Here is a 19,429-nt window from a genome sequence, read left to right as displayed (position 1 = left end):
CATAGCAAGACCTGTCTCAGAAAACAAAACCAAACTAAACACTGAAAACTCTCAAGTGCTTCATATATTGGGCGAGAAATTCAAACAGGGTCACTTTCCTCAACAGAAAATACAGAGAATTAAAATGAAAGTAAGTAGGCATTAACGCTAAAGTGTATTAAATACTGGCATGGAAAAATACAGGATGTGCTGCAAGTATGTATTAGGGATATTCAATATAGACTGGGGAAGAATGAGGAAAGCTTCCAGGATGAAGTAAAATTTATAAGCTAAGACCTAATGGATAAGTAAAAGTCAAGTTCGAAGATGGAGATAATTTGTCCAAGCAGATATAAAAGCACATGCAAAGTCTTGGAGGTGTGATAGGGGAAGAACTGTTAAATAACTGAAGATGCTGGAAGTATTAAAGATGCTGAAGAAGGGTTGAGAATAAAGCTTGGGATATAGACAGGTGCTCAAGTCGCGAGAAAGTTTGGTCACTATCTACTGTGCAACGGAAGCTCTTGGGAGAGTTTAAAATAAGCGATTCCATCAATTTTGTGTCAGGAGGATCATTCTGACCATAGCAGGGAGAATGTATTGGAAAGAGAAAGAAAACTACTAAAGAGGTTTTAGCAGTAATCCAGGTGAGAAATAATTCCAGCAATTCCAATAGTTCCACACCACCAGAATATGCAATTCACTGGTCTTTTTCACTTGTATTCTCACTTTTCTACTTTTGGATCCCATAATACATCAGCAAAAGCATTCCCATGCTTATGCCTTCAACTTCCTCCCACTCTTTCCCTCTGTTGAACTCTCCTGGCCAAACTCAACCTTAGTTATATACAACTGTCTACCTACTTGACAAGTGCAGAATGTGTCTGGAAAAAAATACATGACTACACTGACAGGTTTCACTTTACATTTTGGTGCAATCCTTGGCTATTTCCCTAGTCCATTTGCTTTCCAGTGGTCCTAGACAGATATTCCACATCTTTCTACTTAAACCTTCTTCCGTGTGCTCACTCCTGCTAATGACCTTATTTTCCATTCTACTGAGAAAACAGAAATTCCTAAAAGATAGCTTCTGGACCTTGAGGATATTATGCTAAGTGAAATAAGCCAGTCGCAAAAAGACAAACATGTATGATTCCACTTAGATGAGCTATCTAAAGTCGGCAAAACTCATAGGAACAGAAAGCAGAATGGAAGTTGGGGGAGGAGGGAATGGGGAGTTGTTCAACGGGTACATAGTTTCAGTTTTGCAAGATGAAAAAGTTCAAGAGATCTGTTGCATAATAATATGAATATATGTGACATTACTGAACCATTCAGAAACGGTTAAGATAGTAAATTTATGGTATTTTTTTTTACCACAATCTAAAAAGAAAAAAACAAAAAGCTTCCTGTTCCCAGCTAAGTCTGCTCTCAGCTAGGTGCTCACAGTCTACCCGCAGTCTCCTGTCTTGCAGATGCCGACCCACACAGCTGTGTGGAATGGGGACCCAGGCCAACAAGGGCATCAACTTTGGCAAGGAAGGTGGTGCTCAGGAACTGGGATGTGGCGTGGGGCTGGGCAGCTGAGTAGCAACTGCAGGCCAGGGGCCTCAGCCTGCACTTGCACAGCTGGACACCCACCACAGCCAACCATCCTTGTCCTGCACGACTGCCTCCACCAGGACTGCCAGGGCTCCCCATGCTGGTCAGCAATGAGGGCATCATCTGCAATTTTGATCCCACACCCTTGTGTATTCATAAGCAGCGGTGTCAATGAAAACAAATCAGAGATGTCCGCACGGAGATACTGCCCCCAATAAAACCCCAAGGCAGAGAGGTGGATGTGTCCACTATGAAGAGTCTCAAAGCTCCTAAAGACTGCAGCCCAGAACTGCAGCAGCAGGTTCCAAGTAAGACTGTCATGGAGGAAAACAAGTTTGTGGAAGATACAGAGAATGGAACACACGGAAGGAGGGCTGGCCCAATACAGCACATGGAGGGAGGCAAATTGGCATCATTGTCCAGAGAGTACACCAGGAAGTGAGTCAAGGAAAGGTGACAAGATCCTCCTGAATGCACACTGCCCAGGTGGGTGAGAACAAACTTGAGGGGTGCCCAAGGCCACCAAAGAAGCAGAGACACCCAAGTATTTGGCCCATTTGCTCCCAGATATTGAGGGGGCCCTACAGACACTTTGGGAAGAAAAAGTAAATGTTGACTCACATCTCCATTCTTGAGCATGATTTTGTTCTCTTTCCTGATTCAACCAAAAAGGACATTTAATTCTTGTCCAAAACAGCCCTCACTTTGACTTGCCTGCTAAGTCTATGAAGTCTTTTGTGACTTCTTCCATGATAATCTATAGGGAAAAAATATGCAATTTCTGAAAATAATGAGTGAAAATCAACACATAAAGCGATTCTTTATAAGTATTAATTTCACATATTGTTTACAAGCTGAAACAGCTCCATCTCCAGTGTATAATATATCTTCTAAAAATTAAGCCAAGGGAAGGTACAGTATAACCCAGCGGTTGGCAAACTTTTTCTGGAAAGAGTCAGATAGTAGATATTTTCAGATTTGCAGGCCATACAATCTCAGTAAATGAGATAAAAGGTGCCAAGAGGGCTTAGGTAATTCTGAGTTAAATATGGTCATGAAAATATGCTCCTTTGTCAAGTATAAAAAATACCTAGCAATGCTCTAGAAAAGGAGATATGTGAATTAAATACTAGTGAAAAAGAAGACTATATGGCAAGTCAGTAAAGTGCCATGGGGAATCCGGCCATGAAGTGGTTTGCCCACATGTTGAAACCACTGGTCTAATCATTGCAGGGGTTATTTCTTTTTTTTTTTTGAGACAGAATCTCGTTCTGTCACCAGGCAGGCTGGAGAGCAGTGGCACGATCTCGGCTCACTGCAACCTCCGCCTCCCAGGTTCAAGCAATTCTCCTGCCTCAGCCTCCTGAGTAGCTGGGACTACAGGCATGTGTCACCATGCCCGGCTAATTTTTTTTTGTATTTTTAGTAGAGACGAGGTTTCACCATGTTGGCAAGGATGGTCTCGATCTCTTGACCTCGTGATCCGCCCACCTCAACCTCCCAAAGTGCTGGGATTACAGGCATGAGCCACCGCACCCGGCCTGCAGGGGTTATTTCTAATCTTTGTGAGTGTGAGATTCCCATGTCATATTTTCCCTGATACCTTGCTTTTTAAAGTATCATATATTTAAAAAATGGAATTAAAATCAAAATAACTTTGAGGTTGTGTTATAAACCCCCTCCCCACCTGTCCTCACCTCCCACCCCCAACCCCAGCAATGACTCAGATTCCGTAATATTGAACTGAGCATGTGGATATTTTGCGGGTCTTTGATGTTTTCCATCCTGCATAGCAATTGAGGACAAGCTATGGGCAAAGCTGTGGCCTCTACTCAACTTCACAAGCCCAAAGAATCAAGTTTCTCTTTTTTAAGAAAATTATCCTGCCCACTAACCCAGTTGCCCTCATGCTGTGGTTCTAATCTAATCCAGCAATGTGGGTAGCTCTAATCCTAATTTTTTCAATGATCCTTGTACCACAGCAAGAAGGTACACATCCGGACTCTGGAGATTGCCATGGGAAAGGGCACTTTATTCACTTTTTTTTTCTAAAATCTTCAAGTGGATTTGTTTGCCAATCTTCCCTAACAAAACAAAAACAAGAACACTTAACTCAGAAAATTTGCTAACCAAAAATTTATCTGTATTAGTTCATTTTTGAGCAGGGCTATAGGTCATCTGGCCTAATTCCCCACCTCCTTCAAAAAAAGAACTCTAATCTCAAGTTTCTGCTTTCCCAACATTAGAACCCTCTCTCCTCAGAACCCAGGTTATATAGAATCAGAGATTAATGCCCACATCAAAGCCCACTTTCCCATTTCATTTACTCATTGCTCTATGCATAAGCAAGATGGATCTTGGGGAATGACAAAGAATCAAAATAGAAACAAAAATCAGCTGCAATCTGAGTTATCTCTTTACTGGAACAAATCAGCCCAGTCCCTGGTATTTGATACCCAAGTCTTAAGCTGATAAATATATTTTTCTCCTTCCCAATAAATAGAGAATTCTAGAAGAAGATGTTTGCTTTCACTGGGAAGGTATAGCAAGTTCCAAAAATCCTTTCTTAAGACCCTAAACTGATAAGACATTTTTAGGTAGTAAGAGGAACAATTAGCTTTTTTGTGGGGGGGAAGGTTCCACGTTTGAATCCTAGCCTTGTGGCTTGTATGTGTGCTCTTGGTTCTTGACCCCTGTGCTCTTACACAGAGAGGCAATATAGCAAAGTGGTTAGAGGCACAGACCCTGGAGTCAGACTGCCCAGATTGGAGTCTCGACCCATTGGAAAGATCTGGCATTCCCCATATAACCTAGTGATCAAACTGAGCACCAATGATGGTGGGACAACCAGCCAGTGTACACCTCTTACATAATGCAACATGAAGTACACAGCATCTTCTGTGACAGTCTCTTGCCAAAAATGTTTTACTTGAATCTAATTAAGCCTTTGCCTAATGTCCAGATTACAGAAAATACTGGACATTGCACAACACCATTAGAGGAAAAATATCACCCACAGCTATCTTGTTTTCTTGAAAAAGTCAAAGTCATGGGGAACAAAGTTCAGGAGCATAACCAATTGCAGTGTGTGAAATGTGACTGGGTGCTTGTATGAAGAACTTAGCCATACAAGACTAAGACAGTTGGGGAGAATTGAATATGAATTGATATTAGTCGATTTGAGGGAAATATTGTTAAATATCCTCTGTATGAATATATTATTTATGTAGGGATGAAGTATTATGATGTCTGCAACATTGACATGGTTCAGTAAAATATACACAGAGAGACAAACAGATAAATCAAATATAGGAAAATATTCACAATTGTTGAAGCTTAGTGATAGATGTACAGGTATCTGTTATACTATTCTTTCAACTTTTCTATATGTTTTAAAGCTTTCAAAATAAATATACCTACATCTGTATCCATATGTTCTACCTTCCCTGTGGTTCTTGTGATGGAAGTTTTAGCCTGATTTTCATAGCCCACATCTCCAGGGTGTGCTGGAACTCATCACGTTCACTTACCCAAGGGCATCAGAACAGCAACGTCTCCTTCTCTCTCCCACATTAGAAACCTTTCCCTCTCTTGACCCCCATTTATGTTTCTATCTACCACTGCATTTCTCCACTACTCTACAGAAAAACTCAATTCAAATTATTTATTGAGTATCTACTATGTGCCAGACACTGTTTTAGATGCTGGAGACATGGTAAGGAATAAAAGACAAAAGCACTGCTCTCATGGAGTTTATCTTTTAGTTGGTGAAGACAGACAAGAAACAGAATAAGGAACCAAATTCTATAGTATGTAAAAGGAGCCTACAAGGTAAGGAAAAAAGAAAGCAAAGTAAGAGGGATAAGGAGTACAGATGTAGAGGGGTCGAGGGTTGCTGACAACCTGTTTGGGAAATTTATACAGACAGAGCCTTATACCAAGCGACGTGGCTTGGCAAGCAGAGCCTGAGCTAGCCCTCATTTGATTCCCCTGGACCAGGCATTTTGCAGAATAAATATCTTGCACAACCATACAGAGTGACTCTGGAGATTTTGCAATTTAAATAGGATGGCTTTGTGAAGACTTTAGCTAGAATGGGGAGCTGTTGGTAGTTAGAGAAGAGAGATACGATCTGCCTTATGGTTTAAAAGCATTACTTTGCCAAAAAACAAACAAACAAAATAAAAGCATTACTTTGGCTGCTATGTCATGGGTGGACTATGTAGGGGACAGAGGTGGAAGCAGGGAAACCAGATAGGAATATAATCCAAGTGACAGAGGATGATGTCACAGATGAGACATTGGTAGTGAAGGTTGGGCACAGTGATATAATTCTGGATATATTTCTGAATAGACTAAAAAGGCTTTGCTGATAGATTGGATATGGGGTGTACAAGAAATAGAGGAGTTAATGCTGACGCCAGAGTTTTGGGCCTGAGCAATTAGAAGGATGGAGTTTTGATTATCTGAGATGGAGGTTATGGGTAGCCCAGGGTCTGGGAGGAAAATCAGGAGGTCAATTTTCAATATGTTAAATTTTAGTTGCCTATTAGCATTCAAGTGGAGATGGAGAGAAGTCTAGCATTCATGGGTCTCAAGGAGTTTCAGGTGGCATCAAAGAGTTGTCTATAGTCACTATGACCACTTCCTCTTCTTTCATTCTCCTGTGAAGCCATTCTAAACTTTCGTTCCCGCCTCTGAAACTATTGTGGTCACCAATAAATTCCCATCACAAAATCCAATGGCTGATTCTCTTCTATCTCAAATGAAACTGTTCAGCCAGGTGTAGTGGCTCATGCCTGTGATCCCAGGTCTTTGGGGAGGCCGAGGCAGGTGGATCACCTGAGGTCAGGAGTTCGAGACCAGCCTAATCAACATGGTGAAACCCCATCTCTAGTAAAAATACAAAAGTTAGCCAGGTGTGGTGGCATGCACCTGTAATCCCAGCTACTCGGGAGGCTGAGGCATGAGAATCACTTGAACCCGGGAGGCAGAGGTTGCAGTGAGCTGAGATCGTGCCACTGCACTCCAGCCTGGGTAACAAGAGCGAGACTCCGTCTTAAAAAAAAAAGAAAAGAAAAGAAAGAAAACTGTTCTAGCTACAGAAAAATTGCTAAATAGCTAGTTTTTACAAAGCCACCCAATCAGATTCATTTGGCACAGGAGATCATTTCCTCCTTTTGTGAAAAAAATTTTAACTTGGCTTCTACAACCTCACCCTTTCCTGTTGTTCCCCATTGCTGACTGCCCACTCCTGTTTAGTCTCCTGTGCTGATTATTTCTCATTTTCCCCATGCGTATGTTGAAGAAAAGAGTCCTAGGGCTCAATCCTCAATCCTCAGATATCATCCCTTTGTAGAAACTCATTTTCCAAGTGATCTTATTCAGTTCTAAGTTTATATGTCTAGTGCAAAGCTCTCCTCCAAATTCCAGATTCATGCCTACTGGACATCTCCACATAGATGTCTAATATTACATTCAAACTTACAGGTCCAAAAAAATACACTACTTCCCCACTCCCTTGCTTTCCTGTAGTCTTTCACATCTCAGACACAGCAACTCCATTCTCATAACTCAAGTTAAAACCTTAGAGTCATCCTTGACTTTCTTTTTTCCCCCATACCCAAATTCACTACATCAGAAACTCTTTTCAGATCTACCTCAAAAACACATAATCCACATCCACCATTACCATCCAGTTCACTGCAATCATCCCTTCACTCTCTCTCTCTCTATATATATATATACTATATACACATACTATATATATAATATGCATATACTATATATACTATATATACTCTATATACTATATATAGTATATACATACTCTATACATATACTATATATACTCTACATAGTATATATATAGTATATATACTATATAGAGTATGTATATACTATATATAGTATATATATTCTCTATATATTATATATATATTATATAGAGTATATATATACTCTCTATATATTATATAGAGTATATATATACTCTATACTATATATACACTATATATACATTATATAGTGTATATATAGTATAGAGTATATATAGTATAGAGTATATATATACTATATATATACTATATACAGTATATATACTATATATAGTATATATATACTATATATAGTATATATAGTATATACAGTATATATACACTATATATGTGCACTATAGATACACACACATATACACACACACACACACATATATATATATATTCTGGATATATTTCTGAATAGACTCCATATATATATATGTTCTGAAAAGACCATATATGTATTCTATATATATATATATATATATATATATATATATATATATATATACACATATATATATTCTGGATATATTTCTGAATAGACTATACATATTCTGGATATATTTCTGAATAGAATATATATATATATGTCTTTTTTTTTTTTGAGACAGAGTCTTGCTCTGTTGCTCAGGCTGGAGTGCAACAGCACGATCTCAGCTCACTGCAATCTCTGCCTCCCAGGTTCAAGCCATTCTCCCGTCTCAGCCTCCCGAGTAGGTGGGATTACAGGCATGCACCATCACACCCGGCTAATTTTTGTATTTTTAGCAGAGATGGGGTTTCACCAGGTTGGCCAGGCTGGTCTCGAACTCCTGACCTCAGGTGATCTGCCCACCTTGGCCTCCCAAAGTGTTGGGATTACAGGCGTGAGCCACTGCGCCCAGCCAATCGCTTCACTATATTATACAACTAGTTTCCCAACTGGTCTCTCTGTGACTACATTTGCTATTCTACAGTCCATTTTTCATAAAGCAGTCAGAGAGATCCTTTTAAAATATAAGTTAAATAATGCCACTCATCTATTTCAAATATGATTTCCATGTGATTTAGAGTAAAAGCACCAGTCCTTCTGTTGCCCCACATGGCCCAAAGTGATTAGTAGCACTCCCTCTTTCTCACCAACCTTGACCCCATCTCCTACCACTCTCCTCCTCCACCAGTAGGCACTATGGTTTGAATGTGTCCTCCAAAGTCATATGTTGAAATCTTGGTCCACAGTGCAGTAGTGTCAGGACCTTAATGAGAGGTGTCTGAGTCATGGGCACCACCCTCATTAATGGATTAACGCCATTATCTTGAGGATGAGTTTATTATTATTGTTATTATTTTATTTTTTAGATGGAGTCTCACTCTGTCACCCAGGCTGGAGTGCAGTGGCGCGATCTCAGCTCACTGCGACCTCCGCCCTCCAAGTTCAAGCGATTCTCCTGCCTCAGCCTCGCAAGCAGCTGTGATTACAGGCGCCTGCCACCTCGCCCAGCTAATCTTTTGTATTTTTAGTAGAGATGGGGTTTCATTATCTTGGCTAGGCTATTCTTGAACTCCTGACCTTGTGATCCACCCAACTCAGCCTCCCAGGCGGCATGAGCCACCGCGCCTGGCCGACAGTGAGTTTATTTTAAAAGGATGAGTTCAATACCATCTCAAGCTTTACCTTATTTTGACCTTCACCTTCCACCATGGGATGGCAGCAAGAAAGCCCTCTCCAGATGTGAGTCCCTTGATCTTGGACTTTGCAACCTCCAGAAATATTAGTTAATACATTTGTTTACCATAAATTATCCAGTCTGTGGTATTCTGTTATAGCAGCACAAAGTGAACTAAGACACTATACCACAGTCACCATGGCCTCTCTGCTCTTCTTGAAGACACTAAGCATGAGTGTCCTCAAGGCTCTGGCCTTTGTATTTCTCTCTTCTTAAAACCCTATTCCTGCGGGTACTTACATGTCTTGTTCTGTTACTTCTTTCAGATCTCTGCTAAAATGCCAGCTTATCAGAGGCTTTCCCTGACCACCCCACACAAGGTCCTTCCTCAGTCATCATTCTCTATCATTCTGGCCCTGCTTCATTTTTCTCACTAGTACCTGTCATCTCCTGACATATACTTATTTACTTGTCTCTATTCACTAGAATGGAAGGTCATGAGGGCAGCAAAGTGGTCTGTTTTCATTTTAACTACTGAATCCCCAACATCCATGAAAGTGGCCAGCATATAGTTCTCAGTAAATATTTGAGGGTTTTTTGTTGTTTGTTTTTTGGAGGCAGAGTCTCACTCTGTCACCCAGGCTGGAGTCCAGTGGCGTGATCCTGGCTCACTGAAACCTCCACCTCCCTGATTTAAGTGATTCTCCTGCCTCAGCCTCCTGAGTAGCTGGGATTACAGGCGCACGCTACCACGCCCAGCTAATTTTTGTATTTTTAGTAGAGATAGGTTCCACCATGTTGCCCAGGCTGGTCTTGAACTCCTAAGCTCAGGCAAGCCACCCACCTCGGCCTCCCAAAGTGCTGGGATTATCGCCTGGCCAATATTTGTTGAATGAATAAACAATTGAATGAAGAATGAAGGCAGTATGAGTCAGAACACAGATAGTGGAAATGTGTGGCAGCCAGCCTCCAAGATGCTCCCAGTGGTCCCCGCCTCTAGTATTCATGCTCTTGCATCAGCCCCTCCTACAGTTTATACAGCAGACTGACACATATAACCAATAGCAGAAAAGACAATTTGTGACTAACAAGGCAAGGTCATAAAGGACATTCTGGCTTCCATCTCATCTACTCCGTTGCATTGCACCATGCCATGAGGACACTCAAGCAGCCTGTGGAGAGGCCTTCGCAGGAAGAAACAGAGGCTCCTGCTAAGAAGCACCATGAGAGTGAACTCTCTGACAAGCAAGTCTTAAAAACCAGTCATCCCTGAATCCAGTAGCACATTAAAGTTAATTTACCATCATCAAGTTGGCTTTAGTCCTGGGATGCAAGGTTGATTCAACAAACACAAATCAATAAATGCGATTCACCACACAAACAGAATTAAAAACAAAAACCACATGATCATCTCAATATATGCAGAAAAGGCTTTCAATAAAATTCAGTATCGCTTCATATTAAAAACCCTCAACAAATTACATATCAAAAGAACATACTCAAAATAATAAGAGCTATATATGACAAACTCACAGCCAACATCATACCGAACAGGCAAAAAGCTGGATGCATTCTGTTGAGAATTGGAACAAGACAAAGATGCCCACTCTTACTGCTTCTATTCAACATAGTACTGAAAGTCCTAGCTAGAGCAATCAGGCAAGAGAAAGAAATAAAAGGCATCTAAAGAGGAAGAGAGAGAATGAAACTATTTCTCTTTGCAGATGATTGATTCTATACCTAGGAAACCCCATAGACTCTGCCAGAAGGATCCTAGAACTGATGATACATAACTTTAGAAAAGTTTGAGGATATAAAATCAATGTACAAAAATCAGCAGCATTTCTATACACTAATAACAGCCAACCTGAGAGCCGAATCAAGAACACAATCCTGGCTGGGCACATGACTCAAGCCTGTAATCCCAGCACTTTGGGAGGCTGGGGCAGGAGGATCTCTTGAGCCCTGGAGTTCAAGACCAGCCTGGGCAACACAGGCAGACCCTCTTTATAAAAATTAAAACAAATATTACCAAAGCATGGTGACATGTGGCTGTAGTCCCAGCTACTCAGGAGGCTGAGACAGGAGGAAAGCTTGAGCCTGGGAGGTCAAGGCTACAGTGAGCTGTGATTTTGCCACTGCACTCCAGCCTAGGTGACAGAGTGAGACCCCATCTCAAAAAAAAAAAAAAAAAAAGAAAGAAAGAAAAAAAGAAAAAGAACAAAAAAGAGAGAAAGGAATCCCGTTTACAGTAACTACTAAAAGAAAAGGATACAATACCAAAGAACAGAGCTTACCAAGGAGGTGAAAGATCTCTGGAATGAGAATTACAAAACACTGCAGCAAGAAATCAGAGATGACACAAACTAAGGGAAAAGCATTCCATGCTAATGGATAGAAATAATCAATATTGTTAAAATGGCCATACTGCCCAAAGCAATTTATAGACTAAATCCTATTCCTGTCAATCTATCAGCTATTTTTCACAGAATTAGAAAAAAGTATTCTAAAATTCATATGAAACCAAAAAGAGCCCAAATCACCAAAGCAATCCGAAGCAAAAATAACAAAGCTGGGCTGGGTGCGGTGGCTCACACCTGTAATCCCAGCACTTTGGGAGGCTGAGGCAGGTGGATCACTTGAGGCCAGGAGTTCGAGACCAGACTGGCCAACATGGTGAAATACTATCTCTACTAAAAATATAAAAATTAGCTGGGTGTTGTGGCGTGCACCTGTAGTCCCAGCTACTTGGAAGGCTGAGGCAGGAGAATGGCTTGAACCCCAGGAGGTGGAGGTTGCAGTGAGCCGAGATCAGGCCACTGCATTCCAGCCTGGGCAACAGAGTGAGACTCCGTCTCAGATAAATAAAATAAAATAAAATAACATAACATAAAATAAAATAACATAACATAAAATAAAATAACTAAAATAAAATAAAATAAAATAAATAAAATAAAATAACAAAGCTAGAACAAAGAACAAATAACATCACAGTGCCTGACTTCAAACCAAAGGCTATAGTAACCAAAAGAGCATGATGTGTACAAAAACAGACATATAGACCAATGGAATAGGATACAGAACCCCAAAATGAAGCCACATATCTACAATCACCTGATCTTTAAAAAGTCAATAATAACAAACAATGAGGAAAGGACTCCCTATTCAATAAATGGTGCTGGGATAACTGGCTAGTCATATGGGGAAAGTTGAAACTGGACCATTTCCTTTCACCACATAAAAAAGTTAACTCAAGACGGATTCAAGACTTAAATGTAAGACCTAGAACAATAAAAACCCTGGAAGAAAACCTAGAAAGTACCATACTGGACATTGGTCTTGACAAAGTATTTATGACTTTGTCCCAGAAAACAATGGCAACAAAACAAAACAATGGCAACAAAAACAAAAATTGACAAGTGGGACCTACTAAAGAGCTTTGGCATGGCAAAAGAAACTATCGACAGAGTATATAGACAATTTACAGAATGGGAGAAATTATTTACAAACTATGCATCAGACAAAGGTCTAATATCTAGAATCTGTAAGGAACTTAATTCAACAGACAAAAAAGAAACAATCCCATTAAAACATGGGAAAAGGAAATCAACGGACACTTCTCAAAAGAAGATATACACGTGGCCAACAAATATATGAAAAAAATGCTTATCATCACTAATCATTAGAGAAATGCAAATCAAAACTGCAATGAGATACCATCTCATACCAGTCAGAATGGACATTACTAAAAAGTCAAAAACAACAGATGCTGTTGAGGTTGTGGAGAAAAGGTAATGCTTATACACCGCTGGTGGGAATGTAAATTAGTTCAGCCACTATGGAAAGCAGTTTGGAGATTTTTCAAAGAACTCAAAACTACCATTCAACCCAGCAATCCCACTACTGGTTATATACCCAAAGAAAAATAAATCGTTCTACTAAAAAGATGAACATGCACTGGTATGTTCACCGCAGCACTATTCACAACAGCAAAGACATGGAATCAACCAAGACCCTCATCAATGGTGGACTAGATAAAGAAAATGTGATATATACATATATATACCATGAAATACCATGCAGCCATAGAAAAGAACCAAATCATGTCCTTTACAGCAACATGGATGCACCTGGAGGCCATTATCCTAAGCAGATTAATGCAGGGACAGAAAAACCAAATACTGCACATTACCACTTGTAAGTAGGAACCAAACATTTAATATACATGGATACAAAGATGGAGACAATAGACACTGGAGACTGCTTAAGCGGGGAGAGTGGGAGTGGGGTGGGTTGGAAAGCTATTTATTGGGTACTACGCTCAATACCTGGGTGACAGGATCATTCATACACCAAACCTCAGCAACATACAATTTACCCATAACAAAACTGCACATGTACCCCCAGAACCTAACATAAAAGTAGAAGAAGAAAAGAATTTCAGGATGGCAACCACAGAATCTTTTTTAAAGAATTATTTTAAGTTCTGGGATACATGTGCAGGATGAGCAGGTTTGTTACATAGGTAAACGTGTGCCGTGGTAGTTTGCTGCACCTACCAACTCATCACCTAGGTATTAAGCCCCACATGCATGCATTAGCTATTTATCCTGATGCCCTCCCTCCCCCCACCCCACCCCCCGACAGTGTATGTTGTTCCCCTCCCTGTATCCATGTGTTCTCTTTGTTCAGCTCCCGCTTATGAGTGAGAACATGTGGTGTTTGGTTTTCTGTTCCTGTGTTAGTTTGCTGAGGATAATGGCTTCCAGCTCCATCCATGTCCCTGCAAAGGACATGATCTCATTCCTTTTTGTGGCTGCATAGTATGGTGTATATGTACCACATTTTCTTTATCTAGTCTATCATTGATGGGCATTAACCACAGAACATTTAAATCCCAAGCGTTAGGCCCATAAGAGTGTAGGGCTCTGTGTGAATACACTGTTTGAATGCCCATCAAGCTGACCCTGCCTGGACTAGATAGTAAAGTTATAGGACTGAATGAGTTCTATAGGGAAAGATGAGAAGAAAAGAGACCCAAGACCTGAAGCTAGAAAAGCAACAACTTTTACAGGATGGGCAGAGAAAGAATATCCTGGTGGCCAAAAGTTGTATTTAATCAGATGAATGAATGAGAAAATAATTGTTCTGTGATCCCTGACTTGAAAAAGCTTTGCAAATACAAATAACCTGGCTATATATTAATATTTTATTTCACAAATTATTATTGTATGGATGATAATTCTTCAGGGTTAAATGTGTGGCTCTTACATAGGCCTATTATCCTATTTCTGAGGCATATATTGATTGCTCAACTGAAAAAAAATGCAGAAGAGAAGTGGTAGGAAATAAAATGGATTAGAGGAAAGAATGGAATTTACTAATAATAGAGTTCCCTTCTAGCAACAGTTACCTTTACATATAAGGCCAACAATGTTTCGCTGCAACATTTATCAAAGAAGAAAAATGTAAACTCTTAAAAATCTGTGAAGAATTCTAAATGACTAATTAAAACTTGTTGCAAAGTCAACTTCGATAATTTTTTAACTACAAAGTAACTTTGACCGAAGTCTTAGTCCATAAAAATGAGAACAAGGCCGGGCGCGGTGGCTCACGCCTGTAATCCCAGCACTTTGGGAGGCAGAGGCGGGCGGATCACGAGGTCGGGAGATCTAGACCATCCTGGCTAACACGGTGAAACCCCGTCCCTACTAAAAATACAAAAAATTAGCTGGGCGTGGTGGTGGGCGCCTGTAGTCCCAGCTACTCCGGAGGCTGAGGCCAGAGAATGGCGTGAACCTGGGAGGTGGAGCTTGCAGTGAGCCGAGATCTAGCCACTGCACTACAGCCTGGGTGACAGAGTGCGACTCTGTCTTAAAAAAAAAAAAAAAGAGAACATTTGGTGAAAGAACTATGGCAGGGAGTTGATGAGACTTTGAATTTTGAATTGGTGGGGGAAAAAGTGATCTGAAAAAAAAAAAATGGATTGGGACATGTCTCTGGAGGTGGTTTATGAAGAGGCTATGAGCACTGATTCTGAAACAAGCTGTTGAGGTTTCAATCCTGGCTCCACTATTTATTCCCTGTGTGATTTTGGACAAGTTGCTCAAGTTGCCTCACACCTGAAGAAAAATGATAACACTTTCTAGGGTTGTTATGAGGGTTGAATGACTGGATGCTTATAAAACATGTAAAACTTTTCCTAGCACATAAAAAGTACTACACAAAAATTTGTTAAAAGAAAATTGTAAAAATTGATCATGTAACCAAAACACTTTTGAAGTTTCTACTTTTAGTGAGTTTCACAAGCTCAGGGGAGAGTGTTCAGTGAAAGGAAACAATCTCTTCTCATCTTTCTTCTCCCATCATTTTTTTCTCCTATCTTCAGAGTACTGTATTGTTGTCTCTTTATACTAAAAACAATTCTGTTTATTCAAAAAAAGTACCTCAAGAAGCAAGTATAGTGTTTCCCGGGTATTTTCTTAAAAGTAATTTCATCATGTCTTTTCATGTATATATTCATGGCTATTTTCCCACTTAAGATTGGTCCCAATGTTTTCTTTCTTTCAGAGAGAACATTAAAAATGTTAGGAAACTGAGGTGCAAGGATTGCTGGAGGCCAGGAGTTCGAAACCAGCCTGGGCAACATAGTGAGACACCCATCTCTACAAAAAATTTAAGAATAAGCCCCACATGGTGGTGTGCTCCGCTTGTAGTTCTAGTTATTGAACTCCCACCTCGGCAACAGAGCGAGACCGTCTTTAAAAAAGTATGTGGAAGAAAAAACATGCACAGTAGATTTAGTGTTATTGTGATAACCCTAGCACTTCAGTGGAAAAAATATAAACAATTTCAATGAGTAGACAATAACACATATAACCAAGATTTCAAATATACCTTCTAGCCCTTTTGAGAAGTCAAAATTGAACAACCTGAATGTACCAGCTTTTTTGAAAAAAGTTTCGTAGACACGCGATCCCCAAAACCTGCCGTTCAAACAACTCCAAGGGTCTTTAAAGTACTAAATCCCTTTGTATTTGTCCTATCGGTCCCTTTGGTTTCCAGGAAAGCATTAAAAATAAAAATAAAAACTCTCTGCCTTAATCTTATTTCACTACTTTCTTTTCTCTTATTATAGCTTTCCACATTGCTTTAGAAGAGTTTACATCTAACTCTAGTGGTCTTCGGCTTCTTCTCCCTCTTTGACACAGAGGACTAGTTTCAATTGTACAAATAGGCTGGACGCTTCAGCGATTATCTTCCGACCACTCCCTGTGTGCTCGCGCGGGCGGGGTAGGGGGCGCTTCTCCACTCTCCGCGACCTCAATGTATGCGGAAATCCTCCTGCCTTTGTGCACACGTTTATTTAGAAAATTCTCTCCACCCCCACTCCCGTCCGTCCCGCCCCTTCTTCTTTTGCTTATTCTCTGAGTTTTGCCTCTCCTCCCACCCCGACTCCACCGTAATCTTACCCTACCCGTACAGATTCCACTTTCCCACTTCGGAGCTAGAGTAATTTAAGATCCCCCCATTATTAGCTCCACGTCGCCTTTAAAAGCCATTCAAACGAGTTCGCCTTCCAGGGTTCTGCAGTTGTGCTGCAGCAGCATTTCCCTCCTCTCCAGTATCAGACGTTAAAACAAAGCAAGCCACAGTGTGTGTCCACAGACGACCTTGGAACGAAAAGCTGCCCTGCTTGGGATCAATGCTTAGGGAACCCAGTCCACTCCCGCACTCACGTGTTCCCGCCTTGCCCTCCAGCTAGTTCCCCCGCGCGCAGGATCGCACTACTCCCTCTGCAGTCTCGCCTGCCGACTTCCTTCTGCGCGCCTCGTAAAACCGGGAAGTTCAATCATTCCGCAGCGAGCCGCGGCGGCCGCACTGGGCATGCTCAGTCTCCGGGCTCTGCTCGGCAGGCGAGAGGCGTCCTCCGGCTCTGGGCTCCGGTCGGTGGGTGCCTCGGCTCGGCTTTCCCCGGCGCTGGCTGGGCACAGCGGCCCCTGAGCCCAAGCGACACACGCCCCGCGGTCCCCGATCCGGCCCCTGGGAGAGCCGCGCCGTTCTGGAACCCGGGAGCCCCCAACTTCGCGCCAAGTTCGGAGCCGCCTTCTGAGGGAGACATGAAAAAGATGAGCAGGAATGTTTTGCTACAAATGGAGGAGGAGGACGACGACGACGATGGGGATATCGGTGAGCGAGGGGTCCCCGCGTCCCCACCCGAGAGCCCGAGCCGACGCGGGAAGAAGTTCGGGGACTGCGCGGGGGCGCTGTGCTCTCCGCGGGGGAGGTTGGCCGAGACGCTCGGCCGCTCCGGGCAGGGGAGGAAGCCCGCTGTCCCCGGCTGCTTGCAGACTGAGGCCCCGGTGCGGCCCCGGCGGGGCGGAGGCGCGGGGCGCGTGGTGGCCCCGAGGACAGGCTCCTGACGGGCGGGGGATGCTGCCCCTGAAAAGCCTGGCAGCTGCGGGGACGCCTCTGCGTGCGGAAGTCTCCACTCAGAAGCAACTTTGGGGTCACTTCCCCGAGTCGCACAGTGCTAGGGTTGCCGAGGAGCCTGGGCACTGGGGCGAGCCCCCTGGGCGGGGTCCGGGGAGCAGGCCCGCATTTGGAGGACAGGGTGTGACCCATCTGAATCCTCGTTAAAGTAAAAGCCGACCGATGGCTCTGGGAGGTTTGAGGCCTGGCGGGGCGGCCCCGGGAAGTGATTTGTGGCCGCTAGGCGCGCGCTGGAAACCCTTTCCCATCTGCGGAGCCCACCGGAGCTGTGATCGGAGGAGGAGTTCCCCCAGGCAGGGTGGACCGCAGGGCCTTTTTCACTCGTCCTGAGGGGCCCTGGGGCTTGGGGAGCAAACCTGGGGTGACCCATTTCTAGTTAGAGTTAAAAATGCATGGAAGTGACAAGACGAACCGAGGGAGAGCTGTTTTAAGAGCAAAAATGAAAAAAAGGGCAAACAAAAGGGATGAGAGGAGGTGAGGAAGGGGAAAGGAATGAGAGGACTAGAGAGAAAATCAGGTCCCTAAAGAGAACACTGTCGGGGGATGATGATATAATGTGTCCCTCCAGAAGACTCTAATTAAATTACCAAGCCAGTCTGTTGTGGCGACTCGGCTTAGTCTCCTGGATGCCAAATCAATTTTAAAGCAGAACATCCTGCTGATGTTCTAAAGCCCTGTTGTTATCTAATAACTTTAAAAGTAACTTAATTTTAGGAATTGGGTGTGGTTTTTATTTCTGTTACATTTTGGGCACGGAATATTTCGATCAAAAAAATTTGGTAACTTCTTGGTTGTCCAGGGACAAATCGAATAGAGGAGATTACACTCCATGATTTAGTTTCACATTTCATTCATTCATTTAAGAACAATTTACTAGTTATTCATCTTTAAGGAGAGAGCAAATAGTAGTAGTTTTTATAGGAGAGAAAACTGAAGCGCACAGGTTGGTCTGCCCAGCTTCTCACACTTTCAAACCCAGGTTTTCTGACTTGTAAAACCAGTGAAGATTGATGCTCTTACCACTGGGTCACTCTGGCTGTTACTACTGTTTAGCAAGATTAAGTAGTACCTGATGATTACATAAAAATATAGGAGTGAAATTTAAAAAGTTACAATAAAATTGGCACAGTCTGTTTCCCAGGAAAGTATTATTGTCTTTTATGGTGAGCTGCACTGTTTATAATGAGTATTGTAAGTAAATAAGGGCAGAAGCTCACATGGGAACTGAAGTAAGCAAGAGGCTCTGAGCTTTGTTTTACTGTGCCAGCAGTAGATCTCAGTTTAGAAAGTAATTTGGTCTAGTCTGTGTTTACCTATTGAGGCATCGTATAAATTCATCTTAAGCGTGTGGCATTTATTTTTAATGACATGTCATTCATGCTAGTTTTGTCCAGTCAAACAGTGTAGATAGACTTAAGAAAAAGTTAAATATCTCTACTCCTCCCCACCCTCTAGAAACTACTAATACTAATACTTTAGTGTTAATATTAGTAGGGCATTTCCCACTATTCCTGTGGGGCCCTGGGGTCTCTACTGTAGGGGTCATCTCAACGTATTTTATGTCAAGCAGCAGGTACCATTTAAACAGGTCTTGGCAATATTTTTTTCTTCTCAGTGAATGAAAAGATATGCTGATGTTCTAACACCCAGTATCTATGAATGTGATTTCTGTTCCTTTCTCTTTTTTTTTTTTTTTTGAGATAGGGTCTCGCTCTGTCATTTAGGCTAGAGTGCAGTGATGTGAATGGCTTATTACAGCCTCGACCTACGGGGCTCAAGCGATCCTCCCACTTAAGCCTCCCAAGTAGCTGGGACTTTAGGCACCACCATATCCACCTAGTTGGTTGTTTTTTTGGAAGTACAAATTTAATGTGGGTTGTAGTGATT

General features: G+C 41.9%; 1 protein-coding gene and 1 long non-coding RNA gene across 12 annotated transcripts in view; one reads left to right on the top strand and one right to left on the bottom strand.

Annotated features, from left to right (window-relative positions):
• LOC134807570 (uncharacterized) overlaps positions 1-16,890 on the bottom strand; it is a 92,829-nt gene extending 75,939 nt beyond the window's left edge. For both annotated transcript variants that reach the window (XR_010148327.1, XR_010148326.1), the window contains exon 1: positions 16,789-16,890. This is a non-coding gene — a long non-coding RNA (uncharacterized LOC134807570). The remainder of the gene's footprint in view (positions 1-16,788) is intronic.
• The window catches only part of ANO6 (anoctamin 6), a 216,726-nt gene continuing 213,700 nt past the window's right edge, over positions 16,404-19,429 (top strand). For 3 of the 10 annotated variants that reach the window (XM_016923586.4, XM_063786747.1, XM_016923588.4), the window contains exon 1: positions 16,864-17,239. In XM_016923586.4, coding sequence (XP_016779075.1) covers positions 17,170-17,239 — 70 coding nt within the window. In that variant the 5' untranslated portion in view covers positions 16,864-17,169. Of the gene's footprint in view, positions 17,240-19,429 lie in introns of all 10 variants that reach the window. The other 7 variants (XM_509014.8, XM_063786748.1, XM_063786752.1 and 4 more) reach the window with 5 other exon arrangements.

This window comes from Pan troglodytes, chromosome 10, assembly GCF_028858775.2.
Source record: "Pan troglodytes isolate AG18354 chromosome 10, NHGRI_mPanTro3-v2.0_pri, whole genome shotgun sequence".
Classification (NCBI taxonomy): domain Eukaryota; kingdom Metazoa; phylum Chordata; class Mammalia; order Primates; family Hominidae; genus Pan; species Pan troglodytes.
This window is presented reverse-complemented; position numbering and strand designations above follow the sequence as displayed.